Genomic DNA, 20260 nt, shown 5'->3' with positions numbered 1-20260 from the left:
ATCAGCATTCTGCCCACCTCCTGCTCCCCGGCCTCCCCCTCGCACCACACCAAATCTCTCCCACTCACTCTCAATGCAGAGACGAGGCACTAAAAGGTTCGGCTGACTTTTCAGCCAGTGAGGACGTGATGGCCATGAGTCGGCAGGATTATCCCTTGGTTCCTGCAGGCCACCAAGCTGTGCAGCCTGCCTGGCCACCGCCGCCTTGTAGACCTCAGGCCAGCTGCTTGGCCAGTGTCCATATCCATGATCCCAGGCAGCTGGAGAGGTGGCCTCCCCCCTCAAGACCACTGCTACCCTCCTCAACACAGTGGCCTACTGGTCTGTGGGGAGATCCAAAGGGGATGCTGTGAGAGAGTCCTTCAAATCCCTTGGTTGTTACCATGGCTGAGCCATGAATACTAGAAAAATGCTTTTGTCTGAGCTGTCTGCCTGCATAACATTTGATCAGAGCACCCTATGTGTGGGCTCAAGTTTTCAAAGAAAAGTCATGAGACTTTTATCAAGATATCAAGAGATATCGCATATCCTGAGTTGGAAGAGACCCATAAGGATTGTCTGGAACTCAAGCTTTATGGGGAGCTGCTGGGGTTGTTTAGCCTGGAGAAGAGGAGGCCTTCCCTCAGCCTGCTCTGCTCTGGGCCAAACAAACCCAGGGACCTCAGCCATTCCTCACACACCCTCCCCTCCAGACCCTTCACCTTCTTTATCGCCCTCCTTTGGAGGCTTCCTGATAGTTTTAGGGCCCTCTCATACTGTGGCACCTGCGCCCAGTGCTCAAGGTGAGGCCACAGCAGCGCAGGGCAGAGTCCCCCACACCTGGACACGTGCCAGGCCCTCACGGCACGGCCATGACGTGCTGAGCACAACCCAGGTTCCCACCATGTCGCTTCCCCGGTAGCAATCCTACGGAGAAGAGACTTCTAAAGCAGTGACGAGCAGACACCATGAATGTTCTCTGCAATTTATTGAGAATGGCAACATCCCAAGGACATATCACACACAGAAAGGAAAGGAGGGGGGCACAGTACATCTGGTTCCATGTCACAGCGGGCCTAGCACAGAAAAGCAAGCTTGGTTCTCTTTGCAAAGAGTCCACGCGGGCAGGAGGTGTCAGCAGGTACCATGGAGCAAGGGCAAGTGGAGCCCGAAGCCACAGCTCGAGAGAGCGCTCCTGCGTCTAGCAGGGGACAACGGGCACCTAAAGCTGCCCAGGTGCTTCGCCCCGGGACGATTTGTCCCTCTGGTTGCCTGCAGAGAGGCTGCTCGCTCCCCGGCTCTGCCAAGGGAGGAGTCCACTTGCCCCTGCCTGCCATGCCCCGCAGCACAAGTGAATGGAAGCAGCAGGATGTACTGCATGCAGAAGCACCCCGGGGATACGGCCATCTAGGAAGCAACCTGACGGAATAGGCACAGAGAGTGTTTTTATACACGTTTGCCACAAGGCAGCCAGAAATGTACAAGGCAGCAAGAAAGGCAGAGCATTTCCCTCCTTTAAATCAGCTCTCCGCACTGGGTATCCGCATGAGAGACTTTTCTTTGCTCAGTTATTCATCGCTGGGCATGGGGCTAGCGAGCAGCGTGGCACGGCCACGAGGCTCCCTTCCTGCAAAGGAGCCCGGAGGAGCAGCAGGTACGTGGTGGGCCAAGAGGGACACAGTTCGTTTCCTTGCGGGATACCGGAGTCGGATTTAAGGAGGCTGGGCTGCTGCCAGGAGAGGGGAGGAGAAGCTTCTTTTGTTTCTCGATCTGGCTTCAGGGCTCAGAACCTTACTCCTGAAGACTTGACGGAGGTGGTTGTGACACATCTCCGGACGGAGGAGGATCCCCCACCGGAGCTGAAGTTGCCACCTCCAGACACGCACATCCTTCCACTTCCAGAGGAGAAGCCTCCACTGTACATTCCTCCTCCCATGCCACAGCTGCCTCCAGAGCTTCCACCTCCAAAGCCTCCTCCTACTCCACATACACCTCCTCCCATTCCTCCTCCCATGCCGCTGCCGCCGAAGCCTCCTCCCATGCCGCTGCCGCCAAAGCCTCCTCCCATGCTGCTGCCGCCAAAGCCTCCTCCCATGCCGCTGCCGCCGAAGCCTCCTCCCATGCCTCCCCGGCCTCCAGAGATGGTGGTCCTGCCTACTACAGCTGGAAGACAAGCACAGGTTATGCATGGGCCGTGGCAGGTTGCCTCTCCAAAATACACAGCCCACTGCTACTCCACAAGGAAACACCTGAGGATACTTACAGACATTCACGTTGGACATGCCGTCATTGCAAAGCCTGAAAAAGGAAAATAGTAAATTTTAGTAGCCTAACAAAAGAGACATCTTATATACTGAGAAGTTAATTTTCATTATGTAACCATAGGCGTAAGTGCTTTTTTATTTTTTGGCTGATTTTTTCCATTTCAACCCTATGGGGAACCCCAGTATCACTAAAATATTTGGGTAGGGAAGATAGTGATAATCCCTCCTTGCAATGAGGTTCTTCCAAACTTCAGGTTCATTATGAAATTTGCATGTGTTAGAATCAAAATGGTGTTTATATCACCAGGATTGTCAACTGACAATCCTGAGAACCCGAAATGTAATGCAGAGTACAAATAGACATATCTACCCATTTTAATCCGAAAAGCTGCTTTGAGCTTACACTGTGACATCAAATCTAATGGGGTCCAGCTCAGGTTGTAACATCCCCCTGGAATGGAGGTGGAATGTTTTACCTGTTCTCCTCTCCCTCCAGCAGCTTCCTGTACATGGCAATCTCCACATCCAGGGCAATCTTGATGTTCAGCAGCTCCTGGTACTCCTTCAACAGGCGAGCCAGCTCCTCCTTGTCTTTGCTCAGGGCACTTTCCAGCTCCTCCAGTTTCAACCTGGCATCCTTCAGAGCCATCTCACCCCGCTCCTCGGCCTCAGCAATAGCTGCCTGCAGCTGCTGGTTCTGATCAAGAAGAAGAGCAAATTCTCAGGTCATATTTTGTCACCTACATCTGCCCCCAGGCTCCAAGTGGAGAAAAAAAGGCAACACCATGAAGGCAACAGCAATAGTTGAAGAAAATGTTTTTGCCCCACACAATACAATTTGTGACCCAGACGGTATCCAGCGAGACACCAAACAACCCCTACCTGCTTCTTCACGTTCTCAATTTCAGCCCGCAGCCTCTGGATGTTCCTGGTCAGCTCCTGGATCTCGATCTTGGTGTTGCGCAGGCTGTCCCCGTGCATTCCAGCAGTGCTCTGCAGCTGTTCGTACTGATGGCAGGGAGACAAAGCAGCCCTTCAGTGAAACATTCCTGATGCCTAGACTAGATTGTCAACTTCCCTAGCTCACATGCTGCTAAGAGCACCCATCACAGTGGTCCCTAGAAGGCAGATGCCCAGCTCCATGTGAAAGATGGTTCTAAGACACAATTATCATTGTTTCCTACATTTCTGACTTTGGAGAAAGATCTTAGACAAACAAGTGTCCTTTGGTTTCTGTTAGCTACTCTGTCCTGGTAGTTTCCAGCTAATGGATGTTGTTTATTAAGACAATGTGCTAGAGTGAGATTCTGGACTTGTTGGAAAGAGGGAGCCAGACCCCTCGGCTGCAACACCCTTCCTTTTGAGACTTCTTCCAGCACTGTTAGCTTAAAGACATCTGTCACTTTGTCACAATTCATCTGCAAACTCAAACCACCACCCCAGCTCCTTCAAGTGCTTCCCAGCTCACCTGGCTCTGGTACCAAGCCTCAGCTTCAGCTCTGCTGCTCTGAGCGATCTGCTCGTACTGGCGCCTGACCTCCTCGATGATGCTGTCCAGGTCCAAGTGGCGGTTGTTGTCCATCGACACCACCACAGACAAGTCCCGGCTGATCGTCTGCATCTGAGCCAGCTCCTGCAACCAGCACAGGAGTCAGCCTTGGCGTGGCAGGAGAGGAGGGCAGCGCAGAGCAGCCGTTCCGGCAGCCCCAGCGATTCTCCCAGGCCCCACGGGCACCCCGCCTGCCCTCGGTGCCTGGAGTCACCCCACACCTCACTGCAGCTCAGGCAGGCTCTTACCTCCTCGTAGATGCACCTCAGGAAGTTGATCTCGTCGGTCAGAGCTCCCACCTTGGCTTCCAGCTCCACTTTGGTCATGTAGGCAGTGTCCACATCCTGCAGGAGAGATCACAGAGTGGTTTCATTTTCTCTTGGAAATCCTTCAGGACCACAGAAGTTGGTCAGTGCTGAAGGCAACAGCTGTGACAGTGCCGTTCAGCCATGCAAGAAAAAGTAAGAGGCTTCCAAGAGCCGCCCTCAGATCCTACAATCTTCGTTGGTTTTCTGATCCAAGAGGGAATCCCCTCAAAGCACAGACAAAGCCTGATATTTGAGCAATCATTTTGTAGTGCCTGTGACTCACCTTCTTGAGCACCACAAACTCATTCTCGGCTGCTGTGCGCCTGTTGATCTCTTCCTCATACCTATGGAGAGTAAAAATATAAGCTGAGTTTCCTGAATTTTCCTGCCTAAGGCAATGCTAAACAAAACAAACACATACACACACACACATACAAACAGAATAAATATTTAAATTGACCTAACTTTGTCCATAATTGCCATAAAAAGTGCACATGTAAAGAAAGATGATCTGTGAAATAAAGATTACCATCGCTGTCAGCTGCTTGAGCTGCTTTCTGTGTTACTCCGGCACTGCACTTACTTGGTTTTGTAATCCTCAACGTACTGCTGCATGTTCTGCAGCTCTGATTCCAGCTGCCCCCTCTGTGCCAGCATCGAGTCCAGCTGCCTTTTCAGGTTCTGGATGTAATTCTCAAAGAGGACATCCAGGTTCTTCCTCGGCCCTGAGGGCCCTTGCTGCTGTAGGAGCTCCCACTTGGTGGAGAGCACCTTGTTCTGTTGCTCCAGGAAGCGCACCTGAAAGCCAACACATGGAGCATCCACCGTCAGATGTGGAGCAGCAGCAGCAGACAGGGCACCCTGTCCACTTTGTGAAAAGGGCACCAGTTCTTCTTGGCATGATGACACGAGAGCTAGCTAACATTTTGTTTAAAAGCTCCGTTTTTGACTACATTGTGAGGTCAAGAAAGGGAGGAAAGTTCTAAGTCATATTCAAATCAAAGGAGCTTTTAAATGTAGCACTAGCTGCAATACTCTCCCACGGCAGGTACCCTACAAAGTTTAGATTTCTAGTCTAAACTAAAACCCTGGATACTTGGAAAAAAAAGAAAAAAGAAAAAAAAAACTACATTGGTGAATATATAAACTGGAAGGTATTTGGAAAGGAAAAGGTGCAGAAGTGAAAATTTGTGCATGAAACCAGAAAATGTTTGGAGGCGTTTATCCTGTTTGCAGGAATAACCTATTAGCTGAACCTGGTGCAACAGGCTGGAGTAAAGCCCTGAAGATATAGCTTTGATCTCATGTGGAAGAGAGATTCTCATCTTTTCCCTAGCAGTACTTAAGAGCAAGGCTCTTCTCAAGTTTCTCAGCCTACTGATGCTTAGCTCAAAAAGGAGAAAATTTCTGCAGAACTTGACAGCTCCTCCAAAAGTTGACCCTTATTAGTCACAATCCCACCCTCTCACCTTGTCAATGAAGGAAGCAAACTGATTGTTAAGAGTCTTGATCTGCTCCTTCTCCTGGTTTTTGACTTGCTGGATCTGGGGGTCAATCTCAACATGGACTGGCTGCAGGAGACTTGAGTCAACCTGCACCGGCTGGATGCCAGGGCCGCCTCTGCCAGGGCCACCAAAGCCGTGCATGCCAAAGCCTGGGCCACCAAAGCCACCCATTCCTCCGCCACCCATTCCTCCACCATAACCACCCATGCCTCCACCAAAGCCGCCCATTCCTCCACCGCCCATTCCACCACCGCCCATTCCTCCACCACCCATTCCTCCAAAGCCACCCATTCCTCCTCCGTAGCTGCCTAGTCCTCCTCCATAGCCTCCACCGAAGCCACCCATTCTGCCTCCATAGCCTCCGCCACCGTAGCATCCTCCCATGGCAATCCTTCCGCTGCCACCCATGTTGTGGAGGCTCCTGCTGCCAAACCCTCCACAACGTCCACCACCTCCGTATCCCCTGGACATAGAGAATGAGCTGTAGCTGCTCCTGCTTCTTCCGCCACCTCCTCCAAAGCCACCACCGATGGCAGAGCAAGAGCTGTAGCCCCTTCTACTCCCTCCTCCAAAGCTTCTGCAGACAGACTGCCGAGACATGGCTGCTTCTTCCAAGTGGTGTCAAAGTCAAGAAGAGAAGAAAGATCAATGGGGTTGGGCTGCAAGGAGGTGAGTGCAAAGAGAAGGGAGGTAAGTCCCTCTGACTCGAGGGCAGCAGATGCTCTCTTTTATCTGTTTCTGGAGGTGGGCTGGGTTTGCATGGGCGTGAAGGAGGAGACAGTTACTGTCTTCATCAGCTTGGCGTGGTTTACAGATTTTCATCTTCAATTTGCCAAACATTGACCCTACCCAGAAACACGCCCTATAGTGCAGAAGAAAATTAACAAAGATGCAACCATGTCTACCAAAGGGTAGCACTCAATGACTAAGAAGTCTTGTACTTCTGTGGCACGGTAACAGTCTCCCTATGTTAGACTAGTCTTTTTTTCACCTTTCATCCATTGTGGTTGTTTCCCTGCTTATGTTTATCTCTATTTTGATCTTCCACTCCAAAGCCCTATGGCAGGCAAGCACTGTGGCTCATGCCAAATTGTAGCATGGCTTACACAATTCCCAAAACACACCTATGTTACGCCCTTAGCCTTCTTTTTACATGGAAAATTGCATTTGGCTTAGAGAAGTAGTTTCTCAACCCAGAGCCAGGGCTCAGCAAATTGCATTTTGATGAGGCTTTGTATCTTTTCGATAAATGAAACCTTACCAGAGAAGAGATGCCGTGGCAATGGCTGGTGCTGGAAATTCTTTCATTTTTGGACCAAACTCATTGAACATGAGCCCCTGTGTCTTCATGCCAAGAAGGTCTCTGCAACAGTGGCGAAGTGCCACGACCATCACAGATGGGAAATCCCTTGGGGATTTCCTGAGGGTTTCGGGAAGGGACTGACCATGAGAAGAGCCAGGGAACACATCAGGAGCTCAGCCACTGTAGTGCGGACAGGCGGGCGACCAGCCCTGAGAACAGGCAGAGAGAAGAAGGCATGCAAAGTCCTGCTGCCCACGTAACACACACCATAAACACTTAAATGCAATTAGCTAGGCAGAGGATGCTGAAGAGCTCAACTTGTTTGTAGAGGCATATAAAAATGGAGAACAGAGAGCACAAGGACTTTCACTTGAGGAAATGCATGCTTTTCAGCTACCTGGCTCACTTCTGCATTTATATGCAAATATATTTTTGGCAGACAGACACACTTGTAAGCTGTGTTGAGCCCTCCTTCAAGACCTCAAGTAGGTATCCATTTTTCACTTATTTGAAAGCAGTCACTGGGTTTTAGAAAGTTAGAAGTTTATCAAAATGCTCTGGTTCTGGTATCGTTACTGAGAAGGAATCAGCTTACAAGCTAAACTTGCCATAGTAAGACTGTGAACCATCATGCATTCATCCTGTTGTCCTGCAGAAACCTGGCTTCCAAATAACACCTACTGCCCGTATTTAAAAATTCTTACTGAGCAGCTCATCTTCTTTATTAGTTTTCAGCAATCCCTGACAGCAGGAGAACAAGAGCGCCACATTTTTAAGGCTGCCTAGGCACTATTGAAGCCCAAACCTCTTTATGGTTATTTAGGCATCTAACTGTGCCGTCTGACGAGACTCTCAGAAGTTCCCATAGGACACAGGCAATTAAGTGCTTCCTGAAAATCCACACGAGCAACTCCTGGTATCTTCAGAAGTTTAAATACCTCCGAAAATATCACCCAGGCTCCTATTTCCAAAAGCGCCTCAGGCACCCAGGCAGCACTTAATGTGCAGTTAAACTGGCAGCACCACCGAAACGCACGACCGTGCCCCAGGGGCTGCTCATCCCACCCCAGCACCAGCACCGCATTCACGGGCAGGGGTCAGGGAAAGGAGCCAGCTGAAAAATACAGAGCCAGAACCCCGTGAGACCGTGGGGGCGATGGGGCTTTGGTGGCTGTGCCCTGTGGTGCACGCAGACCCTAGTGTGTGTCCTGGGGACGTCCCGTGTGGCTCACTGGTCTCTCTCCAAATTTTGGGACAAAAAAATTGGACAAATAGCAGGTGAGACCTGGCAGTACTGACTCGGGCAGTGAGTGCACTTCACTTTTGATTTATCTGCCGTCCCGCCACCGTCTGCCACACCGCAGGGTTCAGGCGGGTGCTGTGGGCTTGGGGCGTCGCAGTGCAGGCAACGCTGTGCGCATGCACACACATCTAGCAAGTGACTTATTTCTTCCCTCGCCCCCCCTCCGGATTACCAAATCCACAGTTGCGTGGCTTTCTTTCTTTCCTGTAGGCAGGACGACGGGCTCAGGAGGTTTCACATTCCCAGCCGCGCTCGGCAGGAGATGCGCTAAGTCAGCACAATGCTCCTGTCCCAAGTGCACGTGTTTAGATAACGCGTTCGTTGAGTCACTGCCGTGTCTGCAGCCAAGTTTGGGAAATCAGGCAGGGATTTGGGGCTCAGCAGCATCATACGTCCAAACGCAACAGGCAGCCTGGGCCCTCATGGCCTCCAACCACGTCCTCCCTGCTGGAGGACAACGAAGGGGCAGGAATGAGGGAGACGCCTGGGGCAAAAGGCTCAGCGGGGAGCTGCCAGAGCGCACTGAGCTTGGGAGATGCCGTCAGCTCAGACCAGAAGTTCTGGAGGAGAAGCTAAGCAGAGCGTTAATTCCCATGCTTCCGATAAAGCACTTGACATCTAGGCATCTTCACTGTGCAAGCGTGCTCTAGAAGGGACTTTGAACATGGAGGGCAATCACAATGAAATTAAACAAAACTTCTTTCGGGTCAGGTGAAGTTCTCAGTGCTCCAACAAAAGGCAGAAACTCTGTCACATCTCAGTCCAGCCCTGGAGAATCCTCCCTTAATTGCTGCTGCAATCGGAGGAACAAAAGAAAAGTGCTTTTTGGTGTTTGTTTTAAGTAAAGCCTTTGTGCACATCCAGCAGCCATTTGTTTCTGCGTGGGGCAGCCCTCCCATCAGGAGGCATGGGCTGGAGGCGCTCACACAGCACAGCTAGCTTTGGTTGACTCCGAGGGAAGTTGCTGTCTTCATTCAGTGCCATCTCGGGTCCCTTTACAACTTACCAACGCATTTACCTTTGCCCAAAGCATGTCCCCGGCCAAGCAGTTACATGCCTCGGCTGGCAGAGTTGTGACACGCAGCAGCCACTGCTGCGCCAGTGCTCCAGCACCTGCAAGCAGGGAGCGGAGCACGGGCTGAGCTGAAAGTGACTCACTCACAGCCCCGAGCAAGGCTGCGGTTGACCAGGGACGTGACTCAAGGTCTCCTGAGCAAGAGGTGAAGCCACACTGGGAGTTTTCGGCTCTAAGTTTACAGCTCCCCAGAAATACTTTACTTCTGTGCAGGGTTATTGCCTGAGAGGGGGCTGAGCACTCGCGCCTGCCATGTTTCCAAGGCCCCTGTGGCAGACACCTCAAAAGCAGCCACAGATGACTAGGGTGGGCTGAAAGGCCAGAGCATGGTGGGCACCGGAGGCTGGGCACAGCGTTGTGCCAAAGCCCGGCTCCAGCCCTGCTGGCGCATGAGCGGAGTGGAGAGGGAGCACCACGAGGCGCCCACCGACGGCACGGGGAAGGACAGGGGCTCCAAACACCGGCTGGATGCCAGCCCCAGGGCCTGATCTGCTCTGCTCGAACGGGGCTGATTGCCTCTGGTGCCCCGAGGAGGGGAGGGTTACAGCGCCGAGTTGCAGGCTGGCCCCAGAGCTGGCTCCAACCCGGCTGCCTCTGCGGGGCCTTCCAGTGCCACCTGCAAAGGGCAAGGGAAAGCCAGGCAATGCTTCCAGATCTCCGCAAAGAGGAGGCCTGTTAGGACACGAAACTCCCCGGTCAGAACAGAAAACCACACAAGTTTACTGCCTCTAGTGTTTATTAGGGTATGGCACATGCCAAAGGAAAAAGGCTTAAGCAAACAAGCGCCAACATTCCCACGATTGCAACAAAAAGGGAAAGCCCGAATGAAACCGAACATTTTACAATTGCTTCTGAAGGACACTGGTGAAACTGCCGGTACCTTGGTTAGGAAAACAAAACTGCAACAGGCGAGGACGTCTCTTTGGCTGGGACCAGCCGGGAAATTCTTGGTCTAGGGCTCGAGCCTGGGCTGGTGATCAGCGCAGGCTGCAGCTGTGCCACGTCGGGGTGCAGGACAGGACCCTGAGGGACACCAAGCCCTCCTGCGGGTTTTGCAGGTGCTAGATCTTGGAGCCTTTCCTGGGACCATGCAGCCTCAGCATCACCACTGCTGTAGCTTTTCGGGGGGGGGGGGGGTGGGGGGGGCTTTCAAATGGCAGCCCCTGGCCCCACAGTCAGCAGCCCAGCAGCATCCCAAGGCGAGGACCGGGGAAGTGAGACCGCCTCGAGCCCACTGCTGAGCTTGTCAGCAGTCCCAGCTGGTGCACGTAGCTGAGCATCACTTTCCCATGCAGTTTCTGAAGGAGGACGGGGTCTGGTCCAAACGGGGGGATGGCCCGTGCCTCTGCGGCAGAGGGGTGGCAGTGGTCATGGTGGGGTTTGCTGCCTTTCTCCTTTGGGTGCTGGGGAGGGGGGTTAGCTCGCTCTCCTAGACCCGCCGGCACCCAGACATGGAGCTGCTGTTTTTCTTCAGGATGCTGCCAGACCCCACCACGACGGAGTTGGACCCTGCCCCTCCAGAGCAGAACCCTGCCCCTCCGGAGCCAAATCCTCCCCCGGCACCAAATCCGCCCCCTCCTAAGCTGTAGCAGAAGCTAGCACCGCCTGTGTTACAGCTGCCTCTCCCACTTCCAGCACCGAATCCCATTCCTCCTCCTCCTCCTCCGAGGTAGACTCCGCTGCCGCCGTATCCGCCTCCTACAGAGCTGCTGCCACCCACCACGGCTGCAGAGACAAGCAGGACGCGTGGGGTTACCTCCAACGGGGCCGAAAGCACTGGAGCACACCCCACGGCCCCCCGTGCTCCATCGGAGCAGGGAGTGGTACTTACAGATGCTCACGGAGCTCTGGCACTCTCCAGACATCCTGCAAGGAAAAGAGATGGATATCAGCGCCACGCAGCCAGGCTCGGTCCGTCAGGGTCCGTAGGAGCGTAGTGCACTGCAGCACTGCTCATATTTTAGCAGAGGGGATGCAGAGTGCTGCGTCCTCCCCATGGACCCAGCAGGATGCAGTCGAGCTCGGTTGGACCTGCACCCACCTGCACTCCTCGCCCTCCAGCAGCTTCCTGTAGGTCGCGATCTCGATGTCCAGGGCCAGCTTGACGTTCATCAGCTCCTGGTACTCACGCAGCTGCTGGGCCAGGTCTGCCTTGGCTTTCTTCAGGGCCGCCTCCAGCTCGGTCAGCTTGGCTTTGGCATCCTTGATGGCCAGCTCCCCACGCTGCTCGGCGTCCGCGATGGAGCTCTGCACAGTTTCACACTGCGGGGCAGAGCCAAGGATGCGAGGACTGGGGCAGGAGGCACGCAGCACCCGTGGTCCCTGGGCACACCGCGCTCCGTGCCCGCACCTCCTGGGCTCAGCTGCTCCAAACACAGCAGCCTCTGACCAGAGTGTGGGGTGTAGCAGAGCTCTGAAGGAACTTACCAGGATCCATTACCAGTTACCCAGTTACCAGTTACCGGCTACCAGTTACCCATTTCCCCAAAATGCAAGCCTTACCTGCTTCTTCACGCTCTCAATCTCAGCCCGTATCCTCTGGATCATGCGGTTGAGCTCAGATATCTCAGCCTTTGTGTCTTTCAGGCTGTCTCCGTGCTTTCCTGCTGTGACCTGCAGCTCTTCGTACTGGTACAGAAGCCAGAGGAGCACGTGAAGTGCAGCACGACCGGGCTCTCCACACCGCCCCATGGCAGACCCTGCTCAGGCTGATTCCACAGCTCCCAGCACGGCCCCAGCCTCCCCAGTCCCACCAGCTTTCCCAGTCCCACCAGCCCCAGCCCCGTGTGGAGCCCGCACCTTGCTCTGGTACCAGGTCTCGGCCTCCACCCGGCTTCTGTTGGCGATCTCCTCGTACTGTGCCTTGACCTCCGCGATGATGCTGTCCAGGTCCAGGCTGCGGTTGTTGTCCATGGACAGGACCACGGAGGTGTCGGACACAGTCTTCTGCATCTGGGACAGCTCCTGCAACCCGCACCAGCACCAGGTTCAGCCCCGCCATGACCTTCTTCGAGTGCTGTGGCCCCTCTCTGCCCCGCCGTGCCCCTGGGACCCCTTACCGCTTCGTAGAGGCTCCTCATGAAGTTGACCTCATCCGCCAGGGAGTCCAGCTTCGCCTGAAGCTCCACCTTGGTCATGTAGACGGCATCCACGTCCTGCAGCAGAAAGGGGGGGTGGAAGCTTTCTGCCCCAGGCAGCCGAGCCCCAGCCCCCGGTTGTACGCACATCTCAGGGCCCCACTCTGTGCTAACGCAGACACCAACCCGCACGGGTGGGCTGAGACAGCCTCCGAGCACACGGGGCATTGCATTAAATTTAAACATAACAAAGTGCTCAGAAAATGCCGACAAAGGCAATAATTTGGTTATTGTGCTGCAGGTTTGGCCAGCAGCAGCAGCTCCCAGCTTCCTCATCCTTTGCCCCTAAGGTTCTCCAGGCTTCAACTCCCCTTTTCTTAATGAGGCACAAGCTCAATTAAAATCTGCCCTCGCCTTTGCAAGTGCTTTATCCTCCTGCTGTAAGCAGCCCAGCACTTTACCTTCTTCAGGAGCACGAAGTCGTTCTCTGCAGTTGTCCTTTTGTTGATTTCCTCCTCGTACCTGTTGATTATGAGGGAGATCGAATCTCTCTGCTTGCTTTGGCTCTGCCTCCGCTGCTGGCAGCCAAAGGCCACTGGCCTCAGAGCAACACGCAGCAAAATTCATCCTGCGGGGGAAGGCAGCAGCGGTGCGGCCTCCCCGTGAGCTACCCCGGGCACCCCATCGCCTCCTGTCCCACGCCCTGCTGGTCCCTGCAGCACCTCCAGGACCCTGCAGGACCTCCCAGACCCCCCAGCCTCCAGCCAGGGCTGAATCTGGCCCCTTGCTCAGCGGGCAATTGCTGCAGAGCACAGAGAGCATCTCCAAAACGCAGCCAGTTTCTGGCCCTCAGCTTCAGCAGAGGAGGGATCTGGGTGCTCCTGGAGAGCCCCCAGCTTCCTTTCCCCCAGGTTTTTGCAAGTCTTTCAGCACAGACATTTCTCCAGGCTTCATTCTTGCTTTTCCAACCAGAGAAATTAATCCCGTAAATAATACTGGGAAAATAATCCTTCCCTCCACTTCATATTTCCGAAGGAAGATCTAACTAAGGAGTCCATGAGGAAATCCATGAGGAAATCACGCTGCAATTTAGCAACTGGTCTAATTGGTTCATTAAATCATAATGTCACAGATTCTTAAGTGGGGAAGACAAACAGCAGAAGATCCTGCCTCGGTGACAGCTGCAGCTCAGACAATACGCACCAAGACACACCTTGAAAAATTGGCCCCTGCTGTCAAAACTCACAGCTGGTGGCAACTTCCTCATAGCATTTTACATTATTTAATCACCAAAACAAGTGGAACATAGTTCATTCCTGTGGTTGCTTGAATTTTCTGTCTGTTCAAAGGTAGTTTTCATTTTGATTTTTTTTTGCCACTACGCAAAAAAAAAAAAAAAAAAGAGGAATGGCAAAAGTCTGGAGTTTTGACCAGCTCTGCACGCAGCCTTGTGCAGCTGGTGGAAAATAATCAGCCCTGTGAGAAAGCAGCCCCAGCTTGGACACAGCCACAAGCGAATCCAGGACGTGAACCCGTTCAGCCCGAGCTTTGCCAAAAAGAAAACCCAGGAGGTGCCACCACGCCCGCACTGCCAGCAACGTACTTGGTCTTGAACTCCTCCACCATGTCCTGGAAACTCTTCAGCTCCAGCTCCAGCTGGTGCTTTTCGCTCGAGAGCCCATCCAGCTGCTGGCGCAGCCCGCTGATGTAGGCTTCGAAGTAGGGGTCGAGGCTCCGGCCGCCCGTGCTCGGGCTCTGCTCCTGCAGGAGCTTCCACTTGGTCTCCAGGACCTTGTTCTGCTGCTCCAGGAACCGCACCTAACCGAGCACAGGGGTGGGGGGAAGAAGGTCAGACCATTCCCAAAAGCACCTTTCTATTCATTTTTTGTTCCCATCACCTGCATATAATGAGTTCAGCCCTTCCACATGTTCTCTCCTCCTCAAAGTGCTCCCAGCCTGCCCAGGGTCCCATAGGCAATGGGAAAACCCATCCCAGCAGCTCTGGGCTGAGCGGGCACTGGCGGATGGCCTCTCCTCTCCCATCTCACAGAGAAACCCAATGTCCCCTGCCCCTTGCAGAAGTCACTTCTCCAGCCCGCCTGGAGAGCCCATTTCTCCAGGCTCTCTGGTGGCCATGTAGCCACCCCGTGGCCATCACAAGGGGCATGGGGAGGTGCCCCAACCACATCTGGGCCCAGCCCGGTGCCGCGCTCACCTTGTCGATGAAGGAGGCAAACTTGTTGTTGAGGGTCTTCAGCTCCTCCCGCTCCTGCGTTCGCACCTTCTGGATCTCGGGGTCGATTTCCAGGTTGAGGGGGGCCAGCAGGCTCTGGTTGATGGTCACCTCCCTGATGCCGCCCGGAGGGCAGGCGGGGAAGCCTTGCCCCCCCATCCCGCCGTCAAACCCTCCGCCAAAGCCACCAAAACCACCACCGAGGCCTCCGCCGAAGCCGATCCCGGCCCCACCGCCAAAGCCGCCACCGAATCCTGCCCCAGCACCAAGACCATAACCAAAGCCTCCTTGGCCTCCAGCCCCAAAGCCTCTGCAGGCCCCAGCTCCACCAAATCCTCCCAGAGAGGTACTTTTGCTCCCTCCCAGGCTATAGAGGCTTCTGCTGCTGAAGCCGCCGGCGTTGCCGGCAGAGCCCCGGCATCCTCCTCGGGCCACCGAGCTGAAGGAGACTTTGTTCCTCCCTCCTCCCAGGCAAGCAGAGCTGGAGCTGAAGCCCTTGTTGAGGCCACACGACTGGCGAGACATAGCGGCGGGTTGAGAGCGAAGGTGCTGAGAGAGGAGAACTGCGTCCGGAGGGCTGCGAAGCACAAGAAGGTCTGTCCTGCCGCACCGTGCCTCGATTCCCCTTTTTATGCGCTGAGGGAGTTGGCTGGGTGTCAGGGGAGTGGAGAAGTTGGGTTTTACTCTATTAATCGTTTTAGGTGTGCTTGGAACCATGCCTTCCCCTCTCCTCTCTGCCATCACCGTGACCTGCCTCAAAACACTCCCTAGATAGCTAAGAAAATAAAACAAAGCTATTGTTGGTGTTGGAAACGCATCCCCCATTCAAATTCCCTTAGCTGGAGCTGTCAACTCATCACGGGCCTTTCTATAGCTCTCATGGCAGTGACAAAGCACTACAAATTATTTGACATGTTACACCCTCAAGGGGGACCCTTGCTTTAGCTAAATCATTCATTCTGAGCCTCATGGCAGGTGCTAGGTTCACTGAATTCCAACAAAAACCTGGTTTCCCAATCACAGCCCCAGATGCACTCCGGTTCAACTTTCTGCTCGGGGAGCTTTGTCTTGGTTTGTCCAAAACTGTTTCACAACGAGGGAGGGAGCCTGGGGAGCATTAGTCCTTGGCAGAGTTACCAAACGAGCCTGGTGTCAGTACAGAAGACCTTTTAGGAGGCTTTAAAGGCATGTCACATCACCCCGAGTGCGGTGAATTGAGCCCGGAGGGACACGAGGGGTCCGCAGAGCAGCTCTGGGTTCCCACGCTGCACCCCCTTCACCGCACCTCATTAGGGTCATAGTGCTAATGAGCTGTGCCCGCGGCAGCAGGTCCCGATCCCACCACCAGGCTGGTGCCGAGGCTGGAGGTGGGCTGGGTACCACCAGGGTACCCCTGGGTTCCACACCCCGGGCTCCAGGTTCCCCTCATTCCCCTTCCACCTCCCTGGAGGGCAGGAAGCCAGGGGGCAAGCTCTCATTGTTTTGAAAAAGACTGCTTAATTGCTTAACCACTTTTAATTTATATTTTAATTAGCAGAGGTGTCTGGAGGTGCCATCAAACTGAGGCTCGCCACTTATCCTGCTATTAAAAAAAAAAAAGAGACTTCCCCCCAAACCACAAGCTGCAAGTGCAGCCCTGACAATAAAAGGCAGCTTAGCAGCGCACTCTGTAATTAGCTCTTTTATTGGAAACATTCGTGGGAGAGGTTTGGGGAGCCAGCTCCAGCTCCGAGCCTGTTCCCTCCTTTCTTTTTCCCTGCAAACATGCAAATTTGGGCCCACGAGTGGAGCTGAGGCATCCCCACGGATGAGCAGTTGGTCCAGGGGGGGCTTTTCCTCCTGAACCTTATCCAGCGTTTGCTGAGCTGCGGCACCCTCAGCCCAAGGGGATTTGTGCGGCGGGGAGAAGCCGACGAGCTCCTGGTCCCTCAGCCACCCCCATGCACACAGCCTCAGTGTGAGACCCCCCCCCAAGTCCTTCCTGTAAGCCCCCTCCCTCCCCAGGGCTCTGGGATCCCCCGTTTCCCAAAAGGGCCGCTGCAGGGGCACCCCGAGATTGCTTTACGCAGGGCGGTGGCAGCTGCATCGCCTCCACCTTGCGTAACTGGCAGAGGAGCCGTGCGAACCTGCCGGAGCCTGGCGGGCACAGTGCTGGCAGCTCCCAGGGCGGCTCCGACGGGCACCGCGGACACCGCTGGCTCCCTGCCTGGCCGGACGCTTGCCCAAGAAACACCCATTGAGCATCAAGTCCTAGCCCTCTGCTGGGGTGGGAAAACCCATCTGAGACCCCAGGGCGAGCTTCTCCACCCATCCTGCACCAGGGCTGCAGGAGCGTGGGTGCCCGGGGAGCCCCGGGGGAGAAGCTGGCCCCCCTGGGACCGTGGGTGCAGGGCAGAGATCTGGATCCTGCAGTGCCACCCCACAAATGGGACCGCTGCAGGCAGCAAAGCATGCAGCAGAGGTCAGACGTCCCCAAACCCAGCAGCTCAGGCCGCTTTCCTACACCAGAAACCCAGCCAAAATCCCCAGGCATGGTTTAAAACTGGGCAGCTCCATCGCTACAGACCCAGACCCCCAAGGACCTGCTGCAGGAACCCCACCGCTCCCCAGCCATGCCCTCACACATCCACCTGCCGAGGGACTTCTCCTCCTGCTGGGCACGGGACAGCCCCTAGGCGCCCACACATGCATACGAGCTTTGCTAGGCCAGGCTTAGAGGCTGCAGAGGAGAAATGGGCTCTTCCCATGGGACGATATAAATAGCCGTTTCCTTTCCATCCCAGCAGTGAAACCTGATCCCCAGAGGTTTCACTGCAGTGTTAATGAGCTCCTGGGACACGCGGCTGCGGAGCTTCAGCACCGCTTATGGCAGATCCCCGGCACCCTGGGGTGGCACCGTGGGGCTGGGGCCCACCACGGTTGTGGTATGGGGACACAGGGAGGTGCCACCTCTCTGGTCTGTGGGGCTCCGTGGGGGAGCAGGAGGTGACTGTGGTGGGATCCCATAAACCAGGATTTAGGGGCATGGCTTAGTGGTGGGGCTCAAGAGGTCGGGTCAGTGGTTGGACTCGGTGATCCTGAAGGTCTTTTCCAACCCAGATGATCCCACAGAATCACAGAACATCCGAGTTGGAAGGGACCCACCAGGACCATCAAGTCCAACTGCTGGGTCCCCAAAGGACCACCCAAAACACCAGACCATGAGTCTGAGAGCGTTGTCCAAACACTTCCTGAACTCCGGCAGCCTCCCGTGGTCCTGTGATTTACCCCAACAGGAGCTGACGGCACTCAGCACCTCCAGGAGCACCCACAGGGCTGCGCAAGGAGCCATCCAGCTCCACGCGAGCTCCTCGCAGCCCCACAAAAGCCACGGGTGGGTAGGGGACAGAGGTGGCACTGGGCTCCCCAGTTCAGCTGCTCGCTTTCCCCAGTGCCCCGGGGCTGCTCGGCCCACCCCGCCCGGTCTGGTATGCAAAGCAGGAGGCAGAGAGGACGGAATGAAGCGCAGCGGGCAGGGGAGCGCCCGGGGCTGCTCCACGCTTCGATGGCGCAGCCGCAGCTCCGCCACCGGCACTGGGGAGAGGGGGGAGCAGCGCAGACTCTGCCCGCTGAGGGTGCCTCGAGCGTGGGCTGCCCCCAGTCCGCAGCATCCCTCGGCACCCTCTGCGGGGGAAAGGCCAGGGAGCCCAAACCGGCCCGCTTTTGCCCCAGAGAAGCAGCAGGGAGAGCAAAGCCCGCTTCGTCAGGCAGCGAGGACTCAGCCGCTCAGCTCGCAATTAGTAAGCGGGCAAATTGCAGGGCTGGGGCCTGGGCTGGGAAGCACAAAGCAGAAATAACAAGGTGGGTCCCGAGCGAGATCAAAGGCTCCTGTTGCAGAAGACGGCGGCACACCTAGGGCTGTCACCGCTGCCGTTGCGCATGGCCAAGAGCCCTGGGCGCTCGCTCGGGAGGCTCTGGCTGCAACAACCCCACTCCGACGTAGCTCACAGGCAACACCTTCCCCTGGGAACCCGCGGCCCTCTGCAGGAGACATTAATGAGGGCGATAACTCGTGCGAGGAGGGCGATGCCGCTGACCACTCGTGCCTGCTGCAGCACCGCGGGCGCCACCACGGCCAGCAGGGGCACGGAGCTCCCCCAGCCACCTGGCCCCCTCCCGCCTCGGTGGCCTCATGGGGACAATTTGGGGAATTTGGCCTCGGGGAGACAGGGAACAACCCCCCTGGCTGTCCCTCAGAAATGGTGCAAAACCTGAGCCCCAGCTGCCAGGCAGTGAGAATTGGGTGTTGGTGCCACACTCAGAGCCGCACAACCCCAGAGCACTCAGGACCGCCCCCCCCCCAGCACCGTCGGCCCCTCTAGAAGCACCCCAAAAGGACTGGGAGCACTCGGGGCTGCCTGCAGCTACGTGAGCAGGGACACCCGAATTTGGGCCAATTCAGAGCTGTGAGGGTCTGTGCTGAATACGGGGGTGGTGGGGACGGAGGGGGTGCACATTTACATGGCCTTGCTTTGAGGACTGGGGGCACAGAGCATTTCCCCACCCCAGAGCACTGTTTGGGGCCAGGATGCTGGATTTCAGTGAAAAGGAACGAGGGAAAATGGGGTTGAAGCCTCCAAGCTCCAGGGAAATGGCAAAGCTGCTCCTAGTGCCAGCTGTGGAGGGTGCAGGGGGCTTTCCCCTCCAAACAGCAGAAATGGCACATTTTGGGGAGAAACCAGGTAAAATGGACCAGGAAGCAAAACAAGAGCCAGCCGGGAGGGGACGGAGGGCAGGGACCAGGGGACGGGGCCGTCCCCAGCCCCTCGGGGACGGAGGCAGGAGCCCATGGGACATCCCCGCGTCCATCTGTCCACCCGTCCCGTGCTGGCCGGGGGGGGCCCACGAACGCAGGGCACCCTCTGAGGCCCCCCCAGGCCCTGGGGCTGGACCCGTCCATAGGGATTTGGGGAGGAGAAACACCCCAAGGGCCGGGAAGGGTGAGAGGGGTGTGCGTGTGAAAACACCAAGCGAGGAGCTTTGGGCGGATCCTGCCCCACTGCTAATTACAGCCGAAAGCTTGTCAGCAAGCCCCAGCTTGCTGCTGGCCCCATGCCCCTCGCCACGCCTGGCCGAGCCCCCCGCCACCAGCGTTGCCCCGTGCCCACCTCGCCACTCCCAGCCAGGGCTCAGCGAGGTCAGGGCAGGGGGAGAAGGGTTTTGGGGTCCCCCTGCCAGGGCGGGACACAGTGCTGCAGGGGTGGGCCCCCAAGACCCCCGCCTTGGCACACCCCCGGGTTTGGGGGGGGCGGGGGGGGTCTCTCCCCTCCCTGTGTTCTGCTCGCTTCCAGTGAAGGGACCCCAAAGCCGCCCCGAGGTTTTGGGGTGAAGGAGCCCAGCCTGGCCCCGATGGGGGTCACCAGCCAGCAGCTGCAGGTGCCCGGTGCTGGCAGAGAGGAAAATTTTGGGGAGCACCCAAATGCTGTCCCCCTGCTCCCCCCACCAGGCAGGAGGGGACCCCACACCCAGCACCCCCAGAGCCCACTGGAGGCCTCCAGCTCCTCGCTCCCGATGCTGGGACACCCCAAAAGGCTCTGCCCCCCCCCCCCCCCAAAGCACGTGGGCACGCACGGGGCCCGGCACATCCGCCCCGCTGAGTCACGGGCACCTCCCGCGGGGCAAGCC

General features: G+C 56.1%; 2 protein-coding genes across 2 annotated transcripts; both read right to left on the bottom strand.

Moving 5' to 3' along the window:
* Positions 1-948: 948 nt before the first annotated feature.
* On the bottom strand, positions 949-6313 carry LOC310887957 (keratin, type II cytoskeletal cochleal-like). The gene is made up of 9 exons (XM_083814221.1): positions 5570-6313; positions 4684-4898; positions 4384-4444; positions 4041-4136; positions 3712-3876; positions 3126-3251; positions 2720-2940; positions 2243-2277; positions 949-2142 (listed from the first exon to the last, which is right to left on the bottom strand). Exons 1-9 carry the CDS (start codon positions 6203-6205, stop codon positions 1763-1765), a joined length of 1935 nt encoding a protein of 644 aa, XP_083670347.1. The 5' UTR covers positions 6206-6313; the 3' UTR covers positions 949-1762.
* Positions 6314-9441: 3128 nt separating this feature from the next.
* On the bottom strand, positions 9442-15279 carry LOC310887956 (keratin, type II cytoskeletal 4-like). Its single transcript, XM_083814220.1, has 9 exons — positions 14579-15279; positions 13967-14181; positions 12825-12885; positions 12346-12441; positions 12086-12250; positions 11789-11914; positions 11328-11548; positions 11118-11152; positions 9442-11011 (listed from the first exon to the last, which is right to left on the bottom strand). The coding sequence occupies exons 1-9, from the start codon at positions 15119-15121 to the stop codon at positions 10716-10718; spliced, it is 1758 nt and encodes a 585-aa protein (XP_083670346.1). The 5' UTR covers positions 15122-15279; the 3' UTR covers positions 9442-10715.
* Positions 15280-20260: the final 4981 nt, after the last annotated feature.

This window comes from Anser anser (genome assembly GCF_964211835.1).
Source record: "Anser anser genome assembly, chromosome: 30".
In the NCBI taxonomy this organism is placed as follows: domain Eukaryota; kingdom Metazoa; phylum Chordata; class Aves; order Anseriformes; family Anatidae; genus Anser; species Anser anser.
Note: the sequence above shows the minus strand (reverse complement) of the source record. Positions and strands in the feature narration are given on the sequence as shown.